This window comes from Antechinus flavipes, chromosome 5 (genome assembly GCF_016432865.1).
Source record: "Antechinus flavipes isolate AdamAnt ecotype Samford, QLD, Australia chromosome 5, AdamAnt_v2, whole genome shotgun sequence".
NCBI lineage: Eukaryota > Metazoa > Chordata > Mammalia > Dasyuromorphia > Dasyuridae > Antechinus > Antechinus flavipes.
In genome coordinates, this window is record NC_067402.1 from 128,946,241 (window position 1) to 128,968,188 (window position 21,948).

The following is a 21,948-nucleotide window of genomic DNA, read 5'->3' on the forward strand; positions in this document are numbered from 1 at the left end:
ACTGATGTATTTTGGATAACTGAGCCCATCAATGAACAATCTGCCAATGTGGAAAGAAAATGACAACATAACAAGTTGTCCAAGTTGCCCAAGGAAAGCTAAAAGGGTGGGGAATCTTTGATCCCAATTTAGGTTTGGACAGACTCCTGGAATTTTCCATTTGTCTTTCACTACATAGTATTAGGCATTCAGATTAATTAGTCAAGGTGAGGAAACAGTAAAAATTACATAAGCCACAGGAAACTGGAAAAAAAGGAGTGTCTACAAAGTATTGCCATCTGAAGTACCACTGAGGGCAGGTCCAAAGGATAGCAAACATCATCCAGACAGACTTTTTCAAGCACACATATAGTGAAGGCCTCCTGTTCAAAGATGCAATGACCAACTTCAGCACATTCAGTGGAGAGTCAAGATTCACATCACAAAAATAAATCTTTGAAAATAACATTATAGATGTTTTTGTAGTTGTTGTTGTTATTTTTGCTGAGGTAATTGGGGTTAAGTGACTTGCCCAGGATCACACAGCCAGGGAGTATTAAATGTCTGAGGACAGATCTGAACTCAGGTCCTCCTGACTTCAAGGTTGGTGCTTTATCTACTGCACCACCTCGCTGCCCCGATTATGGATGTTTTCAAGGCAAAAATGGATAAATATCTCCCTGGAAGATTTACCTAAAAGCAGGAATCCTAGAATAAGATACCTTCTCACAATCCTTGTTCATTTTAGGAGCCTGTGAATTTGTGGAAATTTTTCATAAAGTGATAGATTCCCCTTATCAATTGGTGAATGGCTGAACAAGTTGTAATATATAATTATGATGGAATATTACTGTGCTATGAGAAATAATGAGCTCAATGATTTTTAAAAAACATGGAAATATTTGTGTAATGTCTCTCTAGCTCTCTGGAGGACCTCAGCATCAGTTCGGGTCCTTAATCTTAGTGAAGGAGTGAAGGAGGCAGAAGAGCCAGGTGGCTGGTCAAAGATGGAGTCTGGAATCTGGCATTTTCTTTTGTGTCTGAGAGCTGTGGCTGAGAAAGCATTCCCAGTTGTCTCAGCCCTTAAATACTTCAGTAAGATTATCTCACTACAGCACACTGAGCATGTACAACCATTACATCACCATACTAAGTACTAAATATATGCTTAACTATAAGTACCTTGCTGACCTAGATTTAAATATACCTTTTCAGAGTTTCAGCCCTCTAATCTGCTTTCTTTTGTTTTAGAACACAGGTGGTCATGTCCTCCCTGACTTCTCAGGAAGGGAGATGGAAACACCAAAGGAAAAGGAAGCGTCAAACCAGATATTGTTAGCAGGTTTCCTCTGGGCTGAAATTGAAACAGGTATACATAAATCCATCAGCATGGGAGGTATTACACAAACACATAGTAATATAATTTAGGCTAGTAGTGATGTAACAAACTGTTATGAGCCAGAACTCTGAAACAAGGATTCTTACAAGATGTTAAGTCAGTGGAATTGATGAAACAATGGTTATCTAGTTTAGCATGGTGCTTAATAGTTCTCTAAATTCAGCATGATTGATTTAATCTTATAACAAATAATGTTTTCCTAGTGATATAATGATTGGTTCATATTCAGTCTGGAGCATATAAGCTAGGAGCCTCAGCCAGAGTCAGCAAGAGCTAGAGAAGATAAAGGACTGGAGGTGGGAGCTCAAGCTCTTGGAGCTTCTTCTATCTTTGGCCAGGCTCCTGATGGCTCTCCTGGGGGACTGAAAGACAGATTCATTCATCCCATCTCACAACTTGTGGTGGCTGGCCTGTCCTCCTGCATTTTTTCCACTGAAACCAAGTCCCCTCTGAAGGCCCTCCAGAAAACTAGCCAAGCCCAAGTGAAGGAGATAGGACTTTGAAGGAGATAATAAAGACTTTTGGACTTTGACATCTGGCTATTCTTGTGATGATCACTGAACTGAAAAGAAGGCTGCTCCAAGACCTCCAGGAAAACCAACTCGAGAACATTACAACAAACAATATGAATCAACATGATATTATGAAGGATTTCCATGAGTCCTAGAAGGAGGGTATATAAGTAACATTCACATGTACATCTCCTTCAGCAACCAAGAGATAGTCCAAAACCAATCTATTGTCCATTACTTCATGTCTCAGAGAATCCAATGATTCCTGAGGGGTTTGAAGTCCTGTGCCAGTATTATTAACAATTTTTGATGTTCAAGAGTCAATTGCCATAACTGCCATGCTCTTTCAGTGGTGAGCATAATCAGCAATGGAACCACCCGATGTTTCTTGGGTCTTCTCCTTCATTTCAAGGGTCTGCTCCATCTCTCTCTGATGGATGAGGTGAATATGGCTCATTATCACCCATCTGATTCTTTCCCCATCTGTAGAGATACAAGCAAACCCTCTCCCCCAAGCAGTTAGCCTATCTGGTCCCTTCCATTCACCACTTTCTGCATCTCTCCACATCACCTGGAGATTATCTAAAGATATTGGAGCTCCTCGCACTGGGCACTGCCCTTCCAGTGGGTTATAAAACCTGTCTGCCAGAGGCAGTTCATCTTTATCAAAAATAAAAAAAATTAGTGGTATAAAGAGCTAAATTTGAAAGTTCTCTAGGGTTACCTGTGGTTTTCTCTTTTTTTTGTTTTTGGAGGAGTGTCGATGTCTCTGTTTCTCCTTTACTATTGCCTGTCCTTGAGGATTAAAGGGTATGCCAGTGGTGTGTAAAATCTGATACTGTGCACAAAAGTGTGCAAAATGTTTAGAAGTATATTTAGGTCCATTATCTGTTTTTATTGGTTGTGGTACACCTATGATTGCAAATGCTTGTATAAGAAATTCAGTGACCACTCGGGCTGTCTCTTTTGCTGCTGATATTGCAAAAGTGAATCCTGAAAAGATGTCTACTACAAGAAGGATAAAAGAAAGATGGCCAAAAGATCTATAATGGGTCACATCCACTTGCCAAATTTCATTGGGTCTCAAACCACAAGGATTTTTTCCTGGAGGGAATGTAGGAGTGTGGAAAGGAAGGCAAGCTGTACAGGCTTTTGCTATGCTCCTAGCTTTCTCTTTTGTTATCCCAATCTGCAAGCATAAAGCTCTCCTGCTGATCTTGAGGTCCTCCAGTGCACTAGTCCAGACATTACATACTTGCATGAAATAATGAAAAACAAAAGGAACAGAACTAAGAGAACATAGTATACATTTACAGCAATATTATTTTAAAAACTACTTTGAGTAAATAAGTTATTTGGACTATTATTTATACCCAAATTAACTACAAAGGACATATGAATAAAGTTACTATCTCCTTCCAGAGAAAGAATTGATAAATGGAAGCATATGGAGAATAATTTTACAGACACACACACACACACACACACACAGTGTGTGTGTATACCTATTTGGTTCTAATGGTAGCCAACTCTAAAATGGAGTAAGGGAGGGTAAGAAATAAAGGAGAAAAAAATGTACAAGACAATTTTGTTGTATATTTGAAAGGAATAGCAAATTATGCATATCAGATTAGCAGTTTCATGTATATTCATCTCTTTTATTCTACTATGTCATGAAAACGCTTGTTTTATTCTATAAATATGTATTAATATAATTTTTTAAAACTCAAAGTGATAGAGAATGGCTTTTCTCATCTGGGTTTCTCATCTCTCTTTCCTTAAAAGCAGCATGATTCCCTCAAAGGGAGCTGGAATAACTGAACAATGAATCTGAATGATTGGGGGAATGCTAAGGAAACCATAAGGATAGCTAAAGATAACCTAGATTTTAATGAAGCATTTGAAAAGGTCCCTCTTGACATTTGTATGGACAAGATACAACTCCTCTAGTTCAACCACTCATTTTGCAGATGAAGGTCAGAAATGTAATGTGTTGGGCAACATCATGAAAAACTGAAATCAAAATCTCCTAATTCTTGCTCTATTTTTTCTAGCCTTCCACCACGAACCTTTCTAAAGGTTCTCTACTCAGGACTATGCAGGCAGTCAGCAGAAGATTAGTTCAAAATAATTAGAAATGTAAGAAACTCCATCTTTTTATAGTGGTCACAGGATACTAGAGTTAAAATCAGAAGAGACCTTAGAATCATCTTACCCAACTCCATCATTCTGCTGATGAGCAAACTAAGCACCAAAGTTGTTCTGACATATCCAAGTTCACATTGGTACCAAACTAGAGAGAGGATTTGAATGAATCTTTGGATTCCAAACTCTGCTCTTTCCACTGTCCTAAAGTACCTCTGGATAATCTTGGATTGAGAAAATGCAAATTCTGCTCTAGTGGTTCTACCAAATTAGATGCTGAGGGGCTTGACTTGGAATCAGAAAGTATAGATTTCCAGTTTATCTTTGGTACTTATTATTTACATAATTATATTTGCTCTCTGTATGATCTTGGAAAGGTCACTCTTCTTTCACTGGAGACTGAAAATTAAAAGACTGGACTCCAGTAGGGGCCCCTACCAAATCTCAACAGCAGAAGCCCATAAGTATCACAGCATTCAAGGACCATTATTAGAGACACATCTCCAAGTTAATCACAAGTAATGAATATTTTAACCACAGTTACTCTAGAAGATTGTTTTCCACACCAAAGAGGTGTCCAAATAAGCGTTAGTATACAAAAACCACAGTATTGAAATAAGAATAGGGACATTCCATGCTACCTCTAAGCATATAGTAGTTCACTTGCCATTCTCTGTCAAAAGACAATTATTTCATTATCTGATTCATCTAAACCTAGAAACACCATTTGGTCCAAAGGCTAAGTACATGGTAATATACATACAGAGTATTCTGTTCTCTCCATACTATTCTCTACCCTCAACTCTTAACTCATTCATCCATTTGCTACAGTAGACATGGTTGAATTTTCCTGCTTACCTACTGGAATAATGTACCCACAGCCTGATGGGAGACAGGAGCAAAAAAAAGTTCTTTCTTTAATGAGTTTCTTATGACTTTTGGATGCTCTGAATGACAACTAAAAGATACAAGATTGAGGGGAATAAAAAAGGGAGTAACAACATTGATGTTTGTTTTACAGATTAGGCAAAACTAATGTTCAGCCTGATTTTATTGGTGTTTAAATCCCTGTTAAAGCAAAAATGAGGGCCAAGTAATGAATTGCAGGACTTACATTGTTGGTTCCTTTGTTACTAAACAGAGGTTTATTGATAAAAAGAAAGAAAGAAAGAAAGAAAGAAAGAAAGAAAGAAAGAAAGAAAGAAAGAAAGAAAGAAAGAAAGAAAGAAAGAAAGAAAGAAAGAAAGAAGAAAGAAAGAAGGAAGGAAGAAAAGAAAGAAAGAAAGAAAGAAAGAAAGAAAGAAAGAAAGAAAGAAAGAAAGAAAGAAAGAAAGAAAGAAAGAAAGAAAGAAAGAAAGAAAGAAAGAAAGAAAGAAAGAAAGAAAGAAAGAAAGAAAGAAAGAAAGAAAGAAAGAAAGTTGGTTGTAAAATAACCCATCACCTATATTCTAGAACAGATACAAAGTGGATTTTTTTCTTTCTTCAGGGAATGTGACAAGGTTTGTCCATCAAAATCACAAGGCAGCTTTTAATAGCAATCCTCTGGAGCAAATGCCTTACTGTTCATGGTTGAGAATTTGTGGGCTTTCCAATTATTTTGTCAATCCAAAAGGCAAAGATGGTTTGACTAATTGGCTTTTCCCAGCTATTATTTTGGTTTCCTGTGTTCACAGTAATTTTTCTTGTGTTGAAACTCTTAGAGAGATTTATGTTCCATTTTTTCTCAGACCTACATATATCTAGAATAGCCTTTAAATCCTAAAAGAAGCACCAGGGGTCTGTCACTAGAATGTAAACTCCCTAAGCTACCTATCTGCCCTATACAACTCTATGAGGTGGGTTAGTGCCTACAACAGTACCTGGTCACATTGTAAATACTTAATGTTTTCACCTTTATTCATTTTATTCATTCATGCGTGAATGCATTCATTCATTCATTCATTCAAGTTTAACTCAAGAAGGACATCTCAAAATTAATTTGAGCATGTATCTAAAAAGCTTTGTACTCATTTTGGTCTAGGATTGAGTATATATTCTCCCAGAAACCTACTTCCATTATGTTAGAACTCAACCATCCTGATTCAGGAGTGATTTATTAGAAGGACATTATACTTTTGCATTTGTAATCAGATAAGCTCTTTGGTCATGAACTATTTCGGCAGCATCATAGTTTCTTGACCAGAGATCTTTGAGACTTAAAGTGAAATTAGAAATCATGGGACCCTAGATTTAGGGCTTATGATTCTCTATTCCAATGAGAATGAAATATGAGAAAATGGAGGGCTAAGAAGATGGAATAACTGTTTGCAAAGGCAGAATTTGAACATAGACAAGTCTTCTGTGCCCTCTTTGTTCGATGTCACAAGGAGCATCTAGTACAACTCTCTAAATAAACAGATGAGGAAATTGAGCCCAGATATGTTAGGTAATTTTCTCAAAGAAACATTGGTAGTAAGTGGTAGCATTGGGATGCAAATTGGGCACTCTGCTTCTACATCAAGCATTTTTTCCAATACACCACCAACCCTTTAATTAGGATTATATTAATTTTTGGCCTAAGTAGCCTCCATGGCTTTCTCAAAACTATTTCATTTGTACTTATATGAATGTAGGAGAGGAAGATATGTCCAAGAATAAACATTTTAGAAATAATAATGGTATTACTAGCTAGCACTTATGTAACCCTTTAGCATTTAGAGTTTACAAAGTGCTTTCTACCTATTATTTAATTTAAAATTTTTTTTCAATTAAAATTTTGGGTTTGTTGTTTAATTGTTTTCAGTCATGTCTGACTCTTTTTAACTTCCTTTTGAGGTTTTCTTGGCAAAGATACTGGCATGGTTTGCCATTTCCTTCTCCAACTCATTTTGTGGATGAGAAAACTGAGGTAAACCAGCTTAAGTGACTTTCCAAGGATCACAGGGTTAGTGTTTGAGGCTAAATTTGAACTCAGGTCTTTTTGATTCCAGGCTTGACACTCCATTCATTGTGCAACCTATCTGTCTTATACAACTCTAGGAGGTGGGTACTGTTATTATCCCAATCCTACAGATGAGGAAACTGAAGTAGACAACCTTGTCCAAGGTCACACATTCAAAAAGTATTTGAGATTGGATTTGACATTTCCTGGACTCCAAATCTAGCACTTTACCCCTCACATGCCTCTAAAAAAACTGAGCTATTGGGGACAAAGTCTAGCTCAGCCCAAGATGCCTTTCCCTTAGATTACTCCAAATAGAACTCAATAAACTCTGTATTAAAGGAAGTGAAAGAATTGAATGCTGTGTTTAGACTCATAGAATGCTAGCTCTTGAGGGATCTTAAAGATCACCCAATCCAGGGTTTCCTAAAGTTCCAGTCATGATCTTTGTAGGAGAAAACAAATATGTCTTTTTTATTTTACTAACCACTAACTCAAATTCAAAATTTTATCTAGTGATTTAAAAGAAATTATCCTAAAGAATTCATTGGTTTCAACAAACTGAAAAAGAGGTCTATGAAAAAGTTAATAATCCCTCTTAGATCTTCATGTCATAGATGAGAAAAGTGAAGATCACCGAAAGAGTGGCAGAATCAGTGCATTTACCATATCACTATTCCTATAGATCATTCTGTAAAATGTTTTGAAATTCCTGGCGATCAACACTTTTAGTAACATATGAAAAAACAGTCCAGACTCCAGTGAGTGAGTTTTGCTTTGATTCTAAATTGGATCCATAAATAACTTTCATTTCAAACATCTAAGTGACAAGGGCATGTCCTTATACTGGTCAAGACCAAAGATGTCAAACTCAGAGACAAAATGGGGGGGGGGGGTTGGGGGAAGGGTACCCTTCACTCTACCATACATAAGGATCCTTGCAGACCACATAGGGACTTAGAAAACCACAAACTAGCATTTTTGGTTGCTGTTCAGTCATTTTCAGTTATTCTTGACTCTTTGTTGACCCCATTTAGGGTTTTCTCAACAAAGATATTGGAGTGGTCTGCCATTTCCTTCTCTAGCTCATTTTACAGATAAGGAATCAGAGGTAAACAGGATCAAGTGCTTTGCCCAAAGTCACACAGCTATTTGAACTCAAGAAGATGAGTTTTCCTGACTATAGGCCTGGTACTCTATCCACTAGTTAACCTAACTGGCCCAGATAAATTAACATTACCTGTGTTTTATTATATTTTAATTTATTTTATTAAATATTTCCCAATTACAATTTAATTAGGTTTGAGGTTCACTCAGAAGTGTTCTGAGCTACACTAGTAGTATATTTGAAACCTCTAGTTTAGAATCTAGACATTGCTGTTTCTGTTCCTTGGGGTCTTCTAGCTTAAGGTTGTGTGGGAAAATAGGTTTGAGAAGGAGGAGATGATTCACAGATATGGGGAAGGGGACATTAGTGGGACAATGGACTAGGTCCTCTTCCAGATGACTGCATCTGAGGTCTGACTGTTCTTTGTTCCATTGCCATCCCAAACCATTACAAGGCTGCTCTTCCACCTCTAAACACTTTTGTTGACAGATTTAAATAAAAATCCTGTTATGGAACTGCTCTAGGTTTACTTATACTATTTTTACTGAACTGGAATTATGGAGAAATTCAAAATATTGCATCAATATATTTAAAATAAACATGAAAATAAAAAATAGTTAAATTAAATGCTAAAATAAGTAGTATAAATAAGAGGAACTGCAGGAGGCAAAGTGCATTTTAATTAGATTATTAAGATACTATCCTGGTTCTTTACTAGAAGGCTAATGATTATAGAGCAGAAATCAATAAAGACAATAGCAATAATGAATGATATGCAGTATTTTGTGATTTACAAAATGATTTATGTAAATCAGGCACTTATTGGACCAAGTCCTAAGGAGTTTAGTTACTAAAGTAGCCAAAAACGATTTATTTACCAGGTTCTAATATAAGGCCCCCGAAGACAGTAAGGAATCTTTATGGTTTTTGCTGCATGAAATGATGAGAATACTGTAATCCATTTATTTGAAACAATCTTGGAATGACCTCCCTTCTGTGACAGTTAATTAGATCAATATTTATTATTTTATTTCTATTAGCATTAATCAGTTTCATATGATTCCATTGATGTGGTGATTAATTCTATATTTTAGGCCCCAGAGCTGTGTACCACAGATTATAAATTCACTTGCTTAATCATAGGAAGCTAACTAGAGGACATAAAACTTTGTTTTTCTTTATTATGGTAACCAAATCTCACAAGGTGCAGGTGACTCAATTATATGGAAACTCCTCCAGTTATTTTGTTGTCCCTCCATCTCTTGTCATCCCTCTATTGAACAACAGGGATGCATTTGACCAATAAGTGGCTCTGTTTCTCAGCCTGTGGCCTATCTACTGGCCCATTAACCCAGGTAGATGTTTTGACATCTGTTTGTCCAGTCCATGGGTCTCCTCACTGCTCACTTTCTTAGTAGGACCTCCTGAAAGGTCAAGGTAGGACTGTCAAAGTCTGCTCCTCAGGTATTTTCTCAACCAATGGGATTGTATAAATGCTCCTAGATAGTTGGAGGTCAATGGTGAGGTTTATCAATGAGATTCTGTATTTTTAGTTTGCTTCACCCATATTGTCTGGATGGTAAAACTAAGACCCTAAAGGAAAGGGGCACTTTAGATCATGATGAAGTGAAGTCCACTTCATTAGTGGGGACTATGGACCTTTAATAAGGTTCATTAACTCAGAGTCCTATTTCATATTCTTTCATTATAGGTGGGACAGTTTTAGGATTCCACACTTCTATTATCTCTCCATGCTAGGTCCATCAGATCTATCAAAATGTATATTTTCAACATACAACTTGATCCTTCTAATCTAGATTCTTCGAGTTCTGTGATTGATCCCAGATTACTGACATATGAATGTGGAATAGAGACTAGATCTATGATTGTATTGATATAGAGAACTTCTGGCTGAGGAAACTCCCCCATTCCCAATGTAGGTAGTCACTTCAGCAAATTATTATTTTAAAGAGTTACTTTGAGAGATGAGAGGTTAAATGACTATTCTAGAGTCTTGTAGCCAGCATGTGTCAAAAGATAGAACTTGAATGCAGGTCTTTCTGAATGCAAGGCCAGCTCTCTAGCCTTTACGCTGAATTTCACTGGTATAAAAAGAAAAGTTAGCATTCTTCTTGATTAAGATGGAAGAGGAAGATATAGTTCAGGATAATCTGATTTAATTCGTCACCTTTTTGTTCAAGCTTCTTCAGTGTCATACTAATATGTTCTGATTTCAGTGTACCCTAATTTTATATTTTCAATCTGTTGAATCTAATCTTGTGTTTATTTTCATGAGGAAGGTGTGCAGCATCAGAAATTGTATGTTTTTATCAGGACAGTGATTATGTTAGTATCAGAAATTTCAGGTCAAATTGAATGGATGCCCCTCAGTTGGAGAATGGCTGAATGAGTTATGGTATATGAATGTAATGGAATATTATTGTTCTATAAGAAATGATCAGCAGGATGATTTCAGAAAGGCCTGCAAAGACTTTCATGAACTGATGCTAAGTGAACAGAACCAAGAGAACATTATATATAGTAACAACAAAATTATGTGATGAACAGCTGTGATGGACTTGGCTCTTTTCAACAATGGGATGATTCAAGGCAATTCCAATAGACTTGTGATGGAAACTGCCATCCACATTCAGGGAGAGAACTATAAAGACTGAATGTGGATCAAAGCATTGTATTTTCACCTGTTTTGTTGTTGTTGTTGTTTTTTCTTTCTCGTGTTTTTTTTTTTTTTTCTCCTTTTGATCTGATTTTTTTTTTTTTTTTTGCACAGCATGATGAGTATGGGCATATGTTTAGAAGAATTACACAAATTTATCCTATATTGAATTGTTTGCTGTCTTGGGGAAGGAGGAGGAGGAAGGAGATGGAGAAAATTTTTGAATTTCACAAGGTTTTGTGAAGGTGAGTGCTGAAAACTATGTTTGAATGTATTTGGAAAAAAATAAAATAGAATTGAAAGGGGAAAAAAGGAAATTCCAGATCCACAGCAATGCACATGGACAACTTCACACCAATGACGAAGGGGTAGTCATCTTTCACTGAAGAGACTTTTAAGAGTTCAAAGATAGAATAACTTGTTCACGCTCATCCAGATGATATATGTTAGAACTTGGGCTTCTGAGCCAGCCTAGTTCCTATGCACTACTATCCATCACAACTTGTTGCTTCTATTTTTCAAAATATGTAGCAGATAGATCAGGAAAATTCTCCTCTCAAGAGGGGAAGGCCATTAGGAAGAAGCTTGAATGCCACTTGGAAACTGAACTGATTATATTTTTTAAAATCTATTGATTTGGAGTTCTCATGCCCTAATATATTTGTCTTGCCTTTATAGGTTTTTACCTTTATCTTTTAATAGGGAAGTGGGATAGCCTATAGCTGTTTTTACAGGTTAAACAGGTTTAGATATTGAGCTCTTTAAACAGAACTCTAAATTGTGTTTTAAATAGTATTTGAGGTTCTTACTTTGGCCTACTCCTACAGTATTTACTTTGGGGGTTTTATTAGCCTTTTTCTGATGAATTGCCATTTCCCAACCCTGGGAGGTAGCAAATTACTGGCAGCTATTGTTTTGTTTTGTGTTTTCTCTCATCCTAATAAGAAAAAAAAGAAGTTAAAGGACTAAGGAAGAGGAAGTGAAGAAAAATTAAGTCAATTAAGGATTGAACAACTAGGATGGGAGGAGAATGATTAATAAAAAGGTCAGACCACAAAGGCAAGAAAGGCAGAACAGAAAATTGGCTAGGGAAAATTAGAAAAGTGATGACAGAAATGTAAATCCCAAAAGGCAGATATATATAAAGGAAGAACTAAATCTATAGGTGAGATTAGAACTCTATTCTAAGAAATGAGTCAATGTGAGAAAAGAAAAGCAGAAAAAAAGATGATAAGTTCAAGACAGAGACAAAGATAAAATCTTGGACTTTAAAAAATTATCTCAGGTTTTACTGTTATAAAAATGTTCTTCCACAGCCTTTAAAATGCACAAAGAAAATTATCATAATCCCCATTAATCCAAGTTTAATATTACTTCTCTTAGTCTCTTGACAAATCTTTTTATAGCATCATTTTATAGCTCCTCACTTTCAATTCAACTTCCTATGGATAATGTCCAACTAAATAATTTGATGATCCATAATTAAATATGGTGTTCCAGGTGTAATCTGATAAAAACAGAGTGGAGAATGACTGTTGCCTCTTTTATAATGAATAATTATATAAAAAGGGAGAGAAGGAATGATCTTCCAGAGTTTGAATTTTCATTGTCCCATTCACTCTGTTCTTGGTACATGTAACCTTTATTAAAAAAAAAAAATTCACCTCCATTTTTTTTAAATGGAAGGAAACAGAGATAATATAGTCTCAGATAGCCCTCCAAGGAATATGTGTAAAGATACTTACATATAAAATAGTCAACAAAATCATTTACTTCGCATGAAGTTATGGCAAGGACAGGACTGTAGACTAATCAGTTGTTATATATTCACATGGAGATGGTCCTTGAAAGAACTATACATTTATTCTAAAGGAGAAACTGTTTTTTCTTCAAAAATTGTGACTGAAACTCCATAAAATCAACAGACACATATTATCAGTCAGTCAATAAATGTCTGCTAAACAGCTACTATGTGCCATTCTCTATGTAAGTGCTGGAGAAACAAGAAAAGGCACGAGGAAATCTCTTTTCTCTAGGAGCTTACAATCAAATAGAGGAGATAAATGCAAAAAATTATGTACAAATAAGCTGTACACAGAATAAATAGGGAATAATTAACAGAAAAAAAGCATCACAAGTAAGAGGGATTAGGAAAGGCTTCCTGTATAAGGGGGGATTTTAGATGGACTTGAAAGAGAGCAGGGAAACCAGGAAGCAGAAATGTGCCTGGAATATGAAGGATCCTAATTTGGGTTTAATATAGCTGCTTCCAAGAAGACTAATATAATTTGAAAGAGCTTTTAAAATTAAGTTCCACAAACCTGTTCCACAAATATTGACAAAACATAGAAATAACTTGTAAAGTGACCATGGTCCACATAGGAGTTTCATAGAGAATATGTTGAACAGGAGGATTCAATTCATTCTTCATCCACACAAATGTGCTAGATAAGGAAGGGATCCAAGGCTTATGAAGTCTCAAAGAGGATTTAATTAGTGATTCATTCTCAGGGCTGAAGATCCATTCATCTGTAAAAATCCTAGCACTGAAGAATAGTGAAAAATAAACAAATACATCTGAAAGGCAGTTGATTTGTACACAAATATATGAATTTTATTGACACACATGATATATTCTTTCTTGACAATAAATAAAATGCTATCTTCAAGGCCTACTTGAATTTCAGAAAGTAGTGTAGAAATATTCAAACTTTTTAATAGTCTTCTATGGGACTATATGAAAGGTAGTTGGTTGAGGTGACGCTTTCAAATAAAACAGAAATGTGCAACATCTACATAATCATGATGCTTTTTTATACATCTAAAAAAGGTAATTAATGCCCCTTTGTTATACCTCCCCTATGGTCTGGCAAATTTTTTCCAGTTTTAATAAAGTGTAGAATAAAAATAACCAGTGTCACAAAAGTATATATTTCTGATATAAAATTTTTTATACAAATATATTTCTATTTGTGTAGAATAATCATTCTCAAAATACATAATTTTCTTTATATGAAGTTGACATAATAGTAAAATAAATAATATTTTCTAGAGAAAAATTCATTTACATCCTAAAATTACAAGCAGAAAAATATAAAAACTGATTCATTAATAACTCTACCTCTATGTGTCTTCTGTTCTATCTCTCACTTTATGTATTGCTGTGAAGCAATAGACATTGCCACATGACGCCTCCAGATTTCATGTTTTCTTAAGCGTCTCTTCTTCCATTCATCAGGCCTTCATCCAGATCATTGATTTATCTATACTGCAGTACCAGGCAAGCTTAAACAAGGGCAGTTCTCCACACCTTCCAACTGGGTGGACAGCTTAGCACCTTTACAGTACCGGCATGTTGAAAAAGTCTTAGTATATCAGTTTACATAGTATATTTCTCCAACACACAGGACTTTTCCAACCCCTATTTCCATATAAAGAGAAGGATCCAGACTATATAGATTAGTGAACATGTATTTATTATCTTGTATTTGAAAGATTCTTTGACCCTGACATCTGAACAATCAGATCTCACTTCCTTCATTAATTCCTATGTGCTATGACTTATGCACTATGGTGAGGTGCCATCTTTGGGCAACTCTATCATAGTGAATTCTTGAAAAGTCAGAATGATCAGTAAGTACTCTGTTTCTTATAAAAGAGGAGAAGGGGAAATGGAGGTTCATTAACCTATAAGCATCTTGTTTATCCCTACAGTGAGACTTAACAGCTTTCATTCTTCCCATCAAATTTTAAAAGGCAAGTAAACTGCTCTTGGAAAACTCTAGCTCAAGGTCACCACACATATAATCAGGAAATCACGGCAATTTAAGTTGCTAAAAAACAAAGTGGTAACTCTTCAAGAGTCTTCAGGCCTTTTACATTGCTTCACTTTGCCAAGAAGGCACATCCCCAGGAGGGTTCATACCCAAGCTCTCTCTTTCACACACACACACACACACACACACACACACACACACACACACACTCGCGTGCGCATACAGTATTTCATGAAGAGCATTCTTTCATCTTTCTCAATTTAGAACATTATTAATGTCAGTTTTCCCAAGCAGAAGGAAAAAGGCTCTTTTTCCTCACAAAATTCAAATGAGCTTGGCAAGAATTTGCAGCCATGAATATCTAAAGTCTGGTTTCCTGCACTTCTTCTTCTGTTTCTTCCTTCAGGGCAGTAATTTGGGGTCGGGACTTGTGCCTACTTGAGTTCCTGTGGGGGAAGAGCTTCATCCTGTCTGAATGACTGATGGCTTGCCTGTAGAGACTCTTCTCAGTTAACAGCTTCTGGATGGATTCATATTGTCGCACTTTATTCTCTTCAATGACCTAGTGAGACATGGAACCATTAGGTCCTCACAGAGAAATATAAGTTAAGGGACCCTACAAGCAGACAAAGTGACAGATAGAAGGAGGACTTCCCATGAGTTTTTACGAGGAGATAAAGCTCCCAAAGCTCTATTCCAAGAGGAGAGCATCATTATTGTTAGCTCATTTACTCAGTCACAATGCTTAATCTTGGAGGAAATCCTAAAGTAGCCTGTGGTATACAAAGTCCTTACATATCAGCCTGACCATTTTTCAATATCAGCCCAGCAGAAGATTACCACAACTAAATTAAACAAATAATTAGTCTTAACATGATACATCAATAAGAAGCAAGTGTTAACCATAACAGGTAAAATACTGACTCCCTAACACTCTTCTAGCACCTTCTAAAAAAGAATGCCAAAATCCTTTACCAGCTTCCATGATAGAAACTAAGTTCATCTATGTCCAAAGGGCTATCAAATTGTCTCATACCCTTTGATCCAGCAATGTCACTCCTGGGTCTAGATCCCAAAGAGATCATACAAAAAGGAAAAGGCCCCACATATGCAAAAAACAGTTTTTTTGTAATGGCAAGGAACTGGAAACTGAGTGGATGTCCATCAGTTGGGGAATGGCTGAATAAGTTATGATTTATGAATGCTATAGAATAGCATTGTTCTCAAAGAAATGATCAATAAGATGATTTCAGAAAGGCCTGGAGAGACTTAACATGAATTAATACATGAATGTAATGGAATATATTGTTCTAAAAGAAATGATCAGTCGGATGATTTCAGAGAGGCCTGGAGAGAGACTTAACATGAACTAATACATGAATGTAAATGGAATATATTGTTCTAAAAGAAATGATCAGTAAGATGATTTCAGAAAGGCCTGGGGATTCTTAACATGAACTAATACATGAATGTAATGGAATATATTGTTCTAAAAGAAATGATCAGTAGGATGATTTCAGAAAGGCCTGGGGATTCTTAACATGAACTAATACATGAATGTAATGGAATATATTGTTGTTCTAAAAGAAATGATCAGTAGGATGACTTCAGAAAGGTCTGGGGAGACTTGCATGAACTGATGCTAAGTAGAACCAAGAGAACATTGTATACATCAACAACAAAATTATGTTATGATCAATTCTGATGAAAGTGGTTCTTTTCAATAATGAGGTGATTCAAGGGAATTACAATAATGGAGAAAGCCATCTGCTTCAAGAGGGAGGATTATAGGAACTGAATGTGGATCATAGCATAATATTTTCACTCTTTTATTAATGTTTGTTTTTGTTTTTTTCTTTCTCAATTTTTCCCTTTTGATTTGATTTTTCTTTTCTTTTCTTTCTTTTTTTCGGAAACAATTGGGATTAAATGACTTGCCTAGGATATTAAATGTTTGAGGACAAATTTGAACTCAGGTCCTCCTGATTTCAGAGCCAGTGCTCTATTCACTGTGCCATCTCCTGACCTGATTTTTCTTGTACAGCATGATAAAAGTGGAAATATTGGAAGAATATTTGGAAGAATTGCACATGTTTAACCTATATTGTGTTACTTGCTGTCCAGGGGACAGGAGGAGGGAGAGGGAGAAAAATATGGAACACAAGGTTTTGCAAGAGTGAATGTTGAGAACTATCTTCACATGTATTTTGAAAAAAAAAGATATTATTATTAAAAAATAAAATAAAATATAAGATAAAAAATTTGAATTCATTGCATAGTGCCCTGGAAAGATTGCTGGATTTGAAATCAACGAAATTGGGTTCAAATTCTGCATTTGTCCTTTATAGCCTTTGTGAATTTGGACAAGTTACTTAATGTAATTGGTCTCAATTTCCACATCTAATCTTTTTGAAGAGATTAGATGAAGTGAACTCCAAGATTCCTTCAAGCTTTAAATCAACAGTCTCAGAATCTGTCACCTTAAAATTCAGTGTATGTTTAGTATATGGCAAAATCATCAGCCTAGTCAGTACTGTATATGAAGTTGACATGACATTCTTACTGGCTGGAGGGCATATTTTAAAGGGAAAAAAAATTTCATTATTAAATAACCACAAATAACTACTAATCAGTTTTATGTGTCTGTTGAATATCATGCAACTTCCTTTTAAACTTTCTTTCTATTTATTTGTAGCATTCACTTTTAAAAATTTTGAGTTCCAAATTCTATCCCTCCCTCAGTTTCTCCCTTACCCAAGAATGGCATATTGCACATGAATAAACTGTTGTTGTTTCTTCTTCATTTTCAAAGAGGACCAAAGGCATCACAGAGTAATATTTTGATTCATGCATAAATTGGATTTAAGTGAGTCAAAATTGCATAAAAGTAATAGCATCACTCTTTCTCCCAGAATCATCAAGGTCCAGTGGCAAGACCAAAAAAAAAAAATCTTCAGCCACTTTCAAGGCCATTGGAAAAAATTATTCTTCTCTACCTTTTCTACAAGAAGTCTTCACATGCAGGAGGTAGACACCCTCCTAACTCACTGATGTGTTTGAGACCTATTGGTTTCCCTCAACTTGGTTTATAGCCTGTCTGTCAAAACAGTTTACCAGGGTATGGTCATTATGAATGCCATAGCTCCTTGGAGCCACAGGTGAGAATTTAGTATTAGGTAGACATCAAAGGTGGAAAGCAGCACTAAAAAGGGATCAGCAAGCTCTTATACTGGAATTGCCTGACTTCCTTGAACCCTATATATACCAATGGTGAACTAGGGCCCAACCACCATTCATATATTTAAGCCAGCAGAAAGACCAGAAGCCCATCTCCAGATTCATCACTTATTGAATAATTTTTTAAAAAGAAGAAGCTCTTTAAATAGAGAAATGTTTATCCTTGTTCATGGATGTTCAAAGGCTTGACAGAAATAGTGTGATGCATCCTTGGAATTTCCCTGTGCTAAGTCTAGGGGAGCATCCAATCATCATTTTTTAAAAATCATTGGAGACTTTGCCACTAAAAGAAGGATGGGGAGCACCAAATGGAGCTTTCCAAAAGGAATAGAAGCTGTTGAACTTTTTCAACAGGATCAGTAACAACAATGAAATGAATCAGATGTGAAAAGAGACTACCTGATACTAATGAGTGTTCTATATTCAAGTGTATAAACAAGAAAACTAGAAGCTGACTAAAATATGATCAAATACAATACAGAATTTAAACCAACATAATTCTGCTTTGAATGTCATCCAAGAGGATTTAATTAGAATAAATACCAGAAGGACTTCTTTATAGAATAGTTTCACCTGAAACATGGTCCCACAGCAGGGACCTCAAGCAGAGTCTCATAAATACTTCGACATTTATAAGCAATCTGCTCTCATTTCAGATTCACTTAATTCCAATATGATCTCACTGTTTGGATCAAACCCAGAAAGTTGGGCAGCTACATTGAGTAATATAGTGAATGGCCTCACATGACACAATTGTAAGGAAAAAACTTCTACACTAGGAATATTTACAAAGACTTTCTAAATATAGCCTCCTTGAAACACCTGAGAACCTTAGCTTAAAATTCTTCAATCAAAAATTAAATAAGGAAATCAGATTATAAGCAAATGACAAAATACTTACCAAAAATCGCTGACACTCCATCATTGCCTCTATCCTGTGTTCAGAGAGGATTACAGTGCAGTTGGCAAATGCATTCTTTAGCACTCTTCGAATGACTTGATATGTTCTTTTTAAAAAAAAAAAAAGAAAGAAAAACAAGCCCATGTAATCATAGAACTTTAATCATCTAGCTCCAAGAAGAATTTTACTAAATTGATACAGACCTATGCCTTTTAAGACTCTTGAATGATTTACTACTCTTTATCAAAAAATATTTTAAAAATTCAAAATTTTGAATACAGAATTAATTATAATCAGTTTTTGGTTTTGTTTTGGTTTTTTTTTTTTTTTTTGGTCAAGAGGTCAGATTCCTAGCACATGGAAACCCATGAAGTTATCATGATATTCTTGCTGGCTGAATGGCACATCAAAAAATATTTTTATTTCATTCTTATACAACCACTAATAGTTTTTAATTAGTTTTATGTGTCTATGGGACATCATACAGCTTCTTTTTTATTTATTCATAGCATTCAATTTTTAAAATTTTAAACATTTTAAGGTATCAAAGCAAACAAAATATCCTATATAAAAATTCCTAACAATTCCATCCCATGGACATATGAACATTTGTATTCTTATTGCAAACTACTGATATCACTTCTGAATTTGTATTTGAAATGGAAAGTAGGAAATTAGGCAGCTAGGTTTGCTTATGTAAGTTTACAGCTCCCTTCTCTGTTACACTACAAATTTATATAGTATTTTGTAGCCATCTTCAAGAGCAAGGAGAATAACTCACATTCAGATAAATAAACATACACCACTGGACACTTAGTATCATGGCCTTTCCACTATCAAATCTTAATATATCTATGTAAGAGATGATGGGTTATAAATGAGATGGCATCATGAAAATGTGGGTTAAATAGATATTAATAATTCAGTTCTCTGTTCTGTCAAAAAATAAAAACACCACAACTTACATAGGATCCAAATGAGCGCTTGGTTCATCTAACAGCAAGATTTTTGCCTTACTGAGAACAGACCGAGCCAAACATATCAACTGCTTGTGGCCATGGCTTAGAACACAACCAGCATCAACAAGGACAAAATCCAGCTTGCCAGGAAACTGCTCGATCACAGACTTCAATCCCACCTACAGAAGAAGAAATAGAGGAAAAACATTTTGCTTAGATACCATTCATATATGTGGTCAAAATATGATGTGAGTAAACATGCATGAATTTTAACAAATAAAATGGAGAATTTGAGGTTTTAAGAAGTATCCAGGTTAATTACAATTTACAAACTCTCAGTCTGAACTGGCTAAGAATTTAAGTTTCATACTTTGAAGTAAGAGAATATCTTAATATAAAAAAGAGTGATAAGGTCCTATGAGAATGATATTAGGAACACTAAGATCCAAACAATGTGAGTCATGCGACAAAGGATGCTTATCTATTTAAGGTCTGATGAGAAATAAAGAAAGCATGAGGCTACTGCTTGGGGTTAAAGGATATTAATAATTATGGCTAGCATATGAAAAAATGTTCTAAATCCCTATTGATCAAAGAAATGCAAATTAAAATATTCCTAAGATATCCCCTCATACCTATCAGAATGATTGATATGAAAAAGGGAGAAATGTTGGAATTTGGAGATATGGGAAAACTGAATTAGTGTACTGTTGGTAGGATTGTAAACTAATCCAACCATGTGGAGAGTGATTTAGAACTATGCCCAAGGAACTATAAAACTGTGCACAGTATACTTGTTGGGTCTATATCCCAAAGACATAAAAAAAAAAGCAGGGGGGGAGCTATATTTGCACACAAATATTTATAGCAGCTCTTTTTGTGGTGGCTAAGATTTGAAAATCAAGGGGGGTGCCTTAGGGAATGCCTAAACAAGTAGTGTGTTATATAATTTAATGGAATTTCTATAAGAAATGACAAGCAGGATGATTTCAGAAAAAACTGGAAAGACAACACAAATTGACGCATAGTAAAGTGAACAGAACCAGGAAAATGTTGTACATAGTAACAACAAAACTGATGAATTGTGAATGATAACTATCTTCAGCAATACAATGATCCAAGACAATCCCAAAAGACTAATGATGAAGCACACTAGCTATCTCCAGAGAGGGAACTGTTAGTGATTGAATACAGACAGAAGCAGGCTATTTTTCACTTTCATTCTTGCATTTATGTCTCCTTGTAAAAAGTGACTAATATGGAAATATTTTGTATAATTGCAATGTATAATCTATATCTGCTTACCTACTCAGGGAGAGGGGAAGAGAAAAAGGAGGAATTAGGTACTCAAAACTTTAGATTAAAATTTTTAAAATTTTGGGGAAAAATAGTGGATGATTGAGAAAAGCTAATCTTTTTTCCTATTTTGCTTCTGTATTCTCTACCAAATAGAATAATCTTCAGAGTGAATAAAATTAAGTAAAAACATTTTTTGGAAATATAAGTAAAGAGATGATAAGTGAGTTTCAGACCATCCTTAGTAACTTTGAATTAATAGATCCCCAGTGGAAATAAATCACAAAGGTAATAAAAGACTCTCCAGATAATTTTAAAATTGATATTCATGATTCCAGTGGCCTTTTCTTTTTACAGATGAGGAAATGGAGTCAAATAGAGATTAAGTGACTTGCCACACAGTAAGTATCTGAAGCTGCAATGGAACTTGGGACTTCCTGACTCCAGGCCCAGCAGTCTATCCACTGTGCCATGGAGTTACCTAGTTAATTAGCCCAACCATACCTAAAAGATGACTTGCATACATAGGATCCTTTACAAATGTTCATCCAGATTATACTTATAAGGTAACAGGTTCTAAAATTGGAAAGGACATTGGAATCTTGAATATCAAGGGCAGCATAATTGGTAAGTCACTTCACACATATGGCCTCAGAGACCAGAACATATGTCGATGATCTTACACAATTCATTGCCCTAAGACTTATCAGTAATTAAGTCAGGAGCATCATCTGATATATGAAGAATAGCATATTACTGATATAGGAAAAGTAATAATAACTGATATTTATAAGCACTTTAAGGCTTTTACTATGCATTGTTTCATTTGATTCTTACAATCCTATTGTATATTAGTTACTATTATTAATCCCATTTCATAAATGAAGAAATTATTTACTATGAGTCATATAACTAATCAGAATCATAGATGGACTTGAACCACTGACTCCAAGTTCAGGACCCTATATGCCAATAAAAATAATCATGAGCTTCATACATAGTGTACTATATCTACTTATAATATCTATCATCATATCTA

The 21,948-nt window shown here is 35.3% G+C and overlaps 1 protein-coding gene across 1 annotated transcript in view; it reads right to left on the reverse strand.

Annotated features, from left to right (window-relative positions):
- Positions 1 to 14,702: 14,702 nt before the first annotated feature.
- The window catches only part of CFTR (CF transmembrane conductance regulator), a 165,791-nt gene continuing 158,545 nt past the window's right edge, over positions 14,703 to 21,948 (reverse strand). Inside the window, exons 25-27 of the mRNA XM_051962411.1 lie at positions 19,620 to 19,792; positions 18,655 to 18,760; positions 14,703 to 15,078 (exon numbers count right to left, since the gene is read on the reverse strand). Coding sequence (XP_051818371.1) covers positions 14,878 to 15,078; positions 18,655 to 18,760; positions 19,620 to 19,792 — 480 coding nt within the window. The 3' untranslated portion in view covers positions 14,703 to 14,877. The remainder of the gene's footprint in view (positions 15,079 to 18,654; positions 18,761 to 19,619; positions 19,793 to 21,948) is intronic.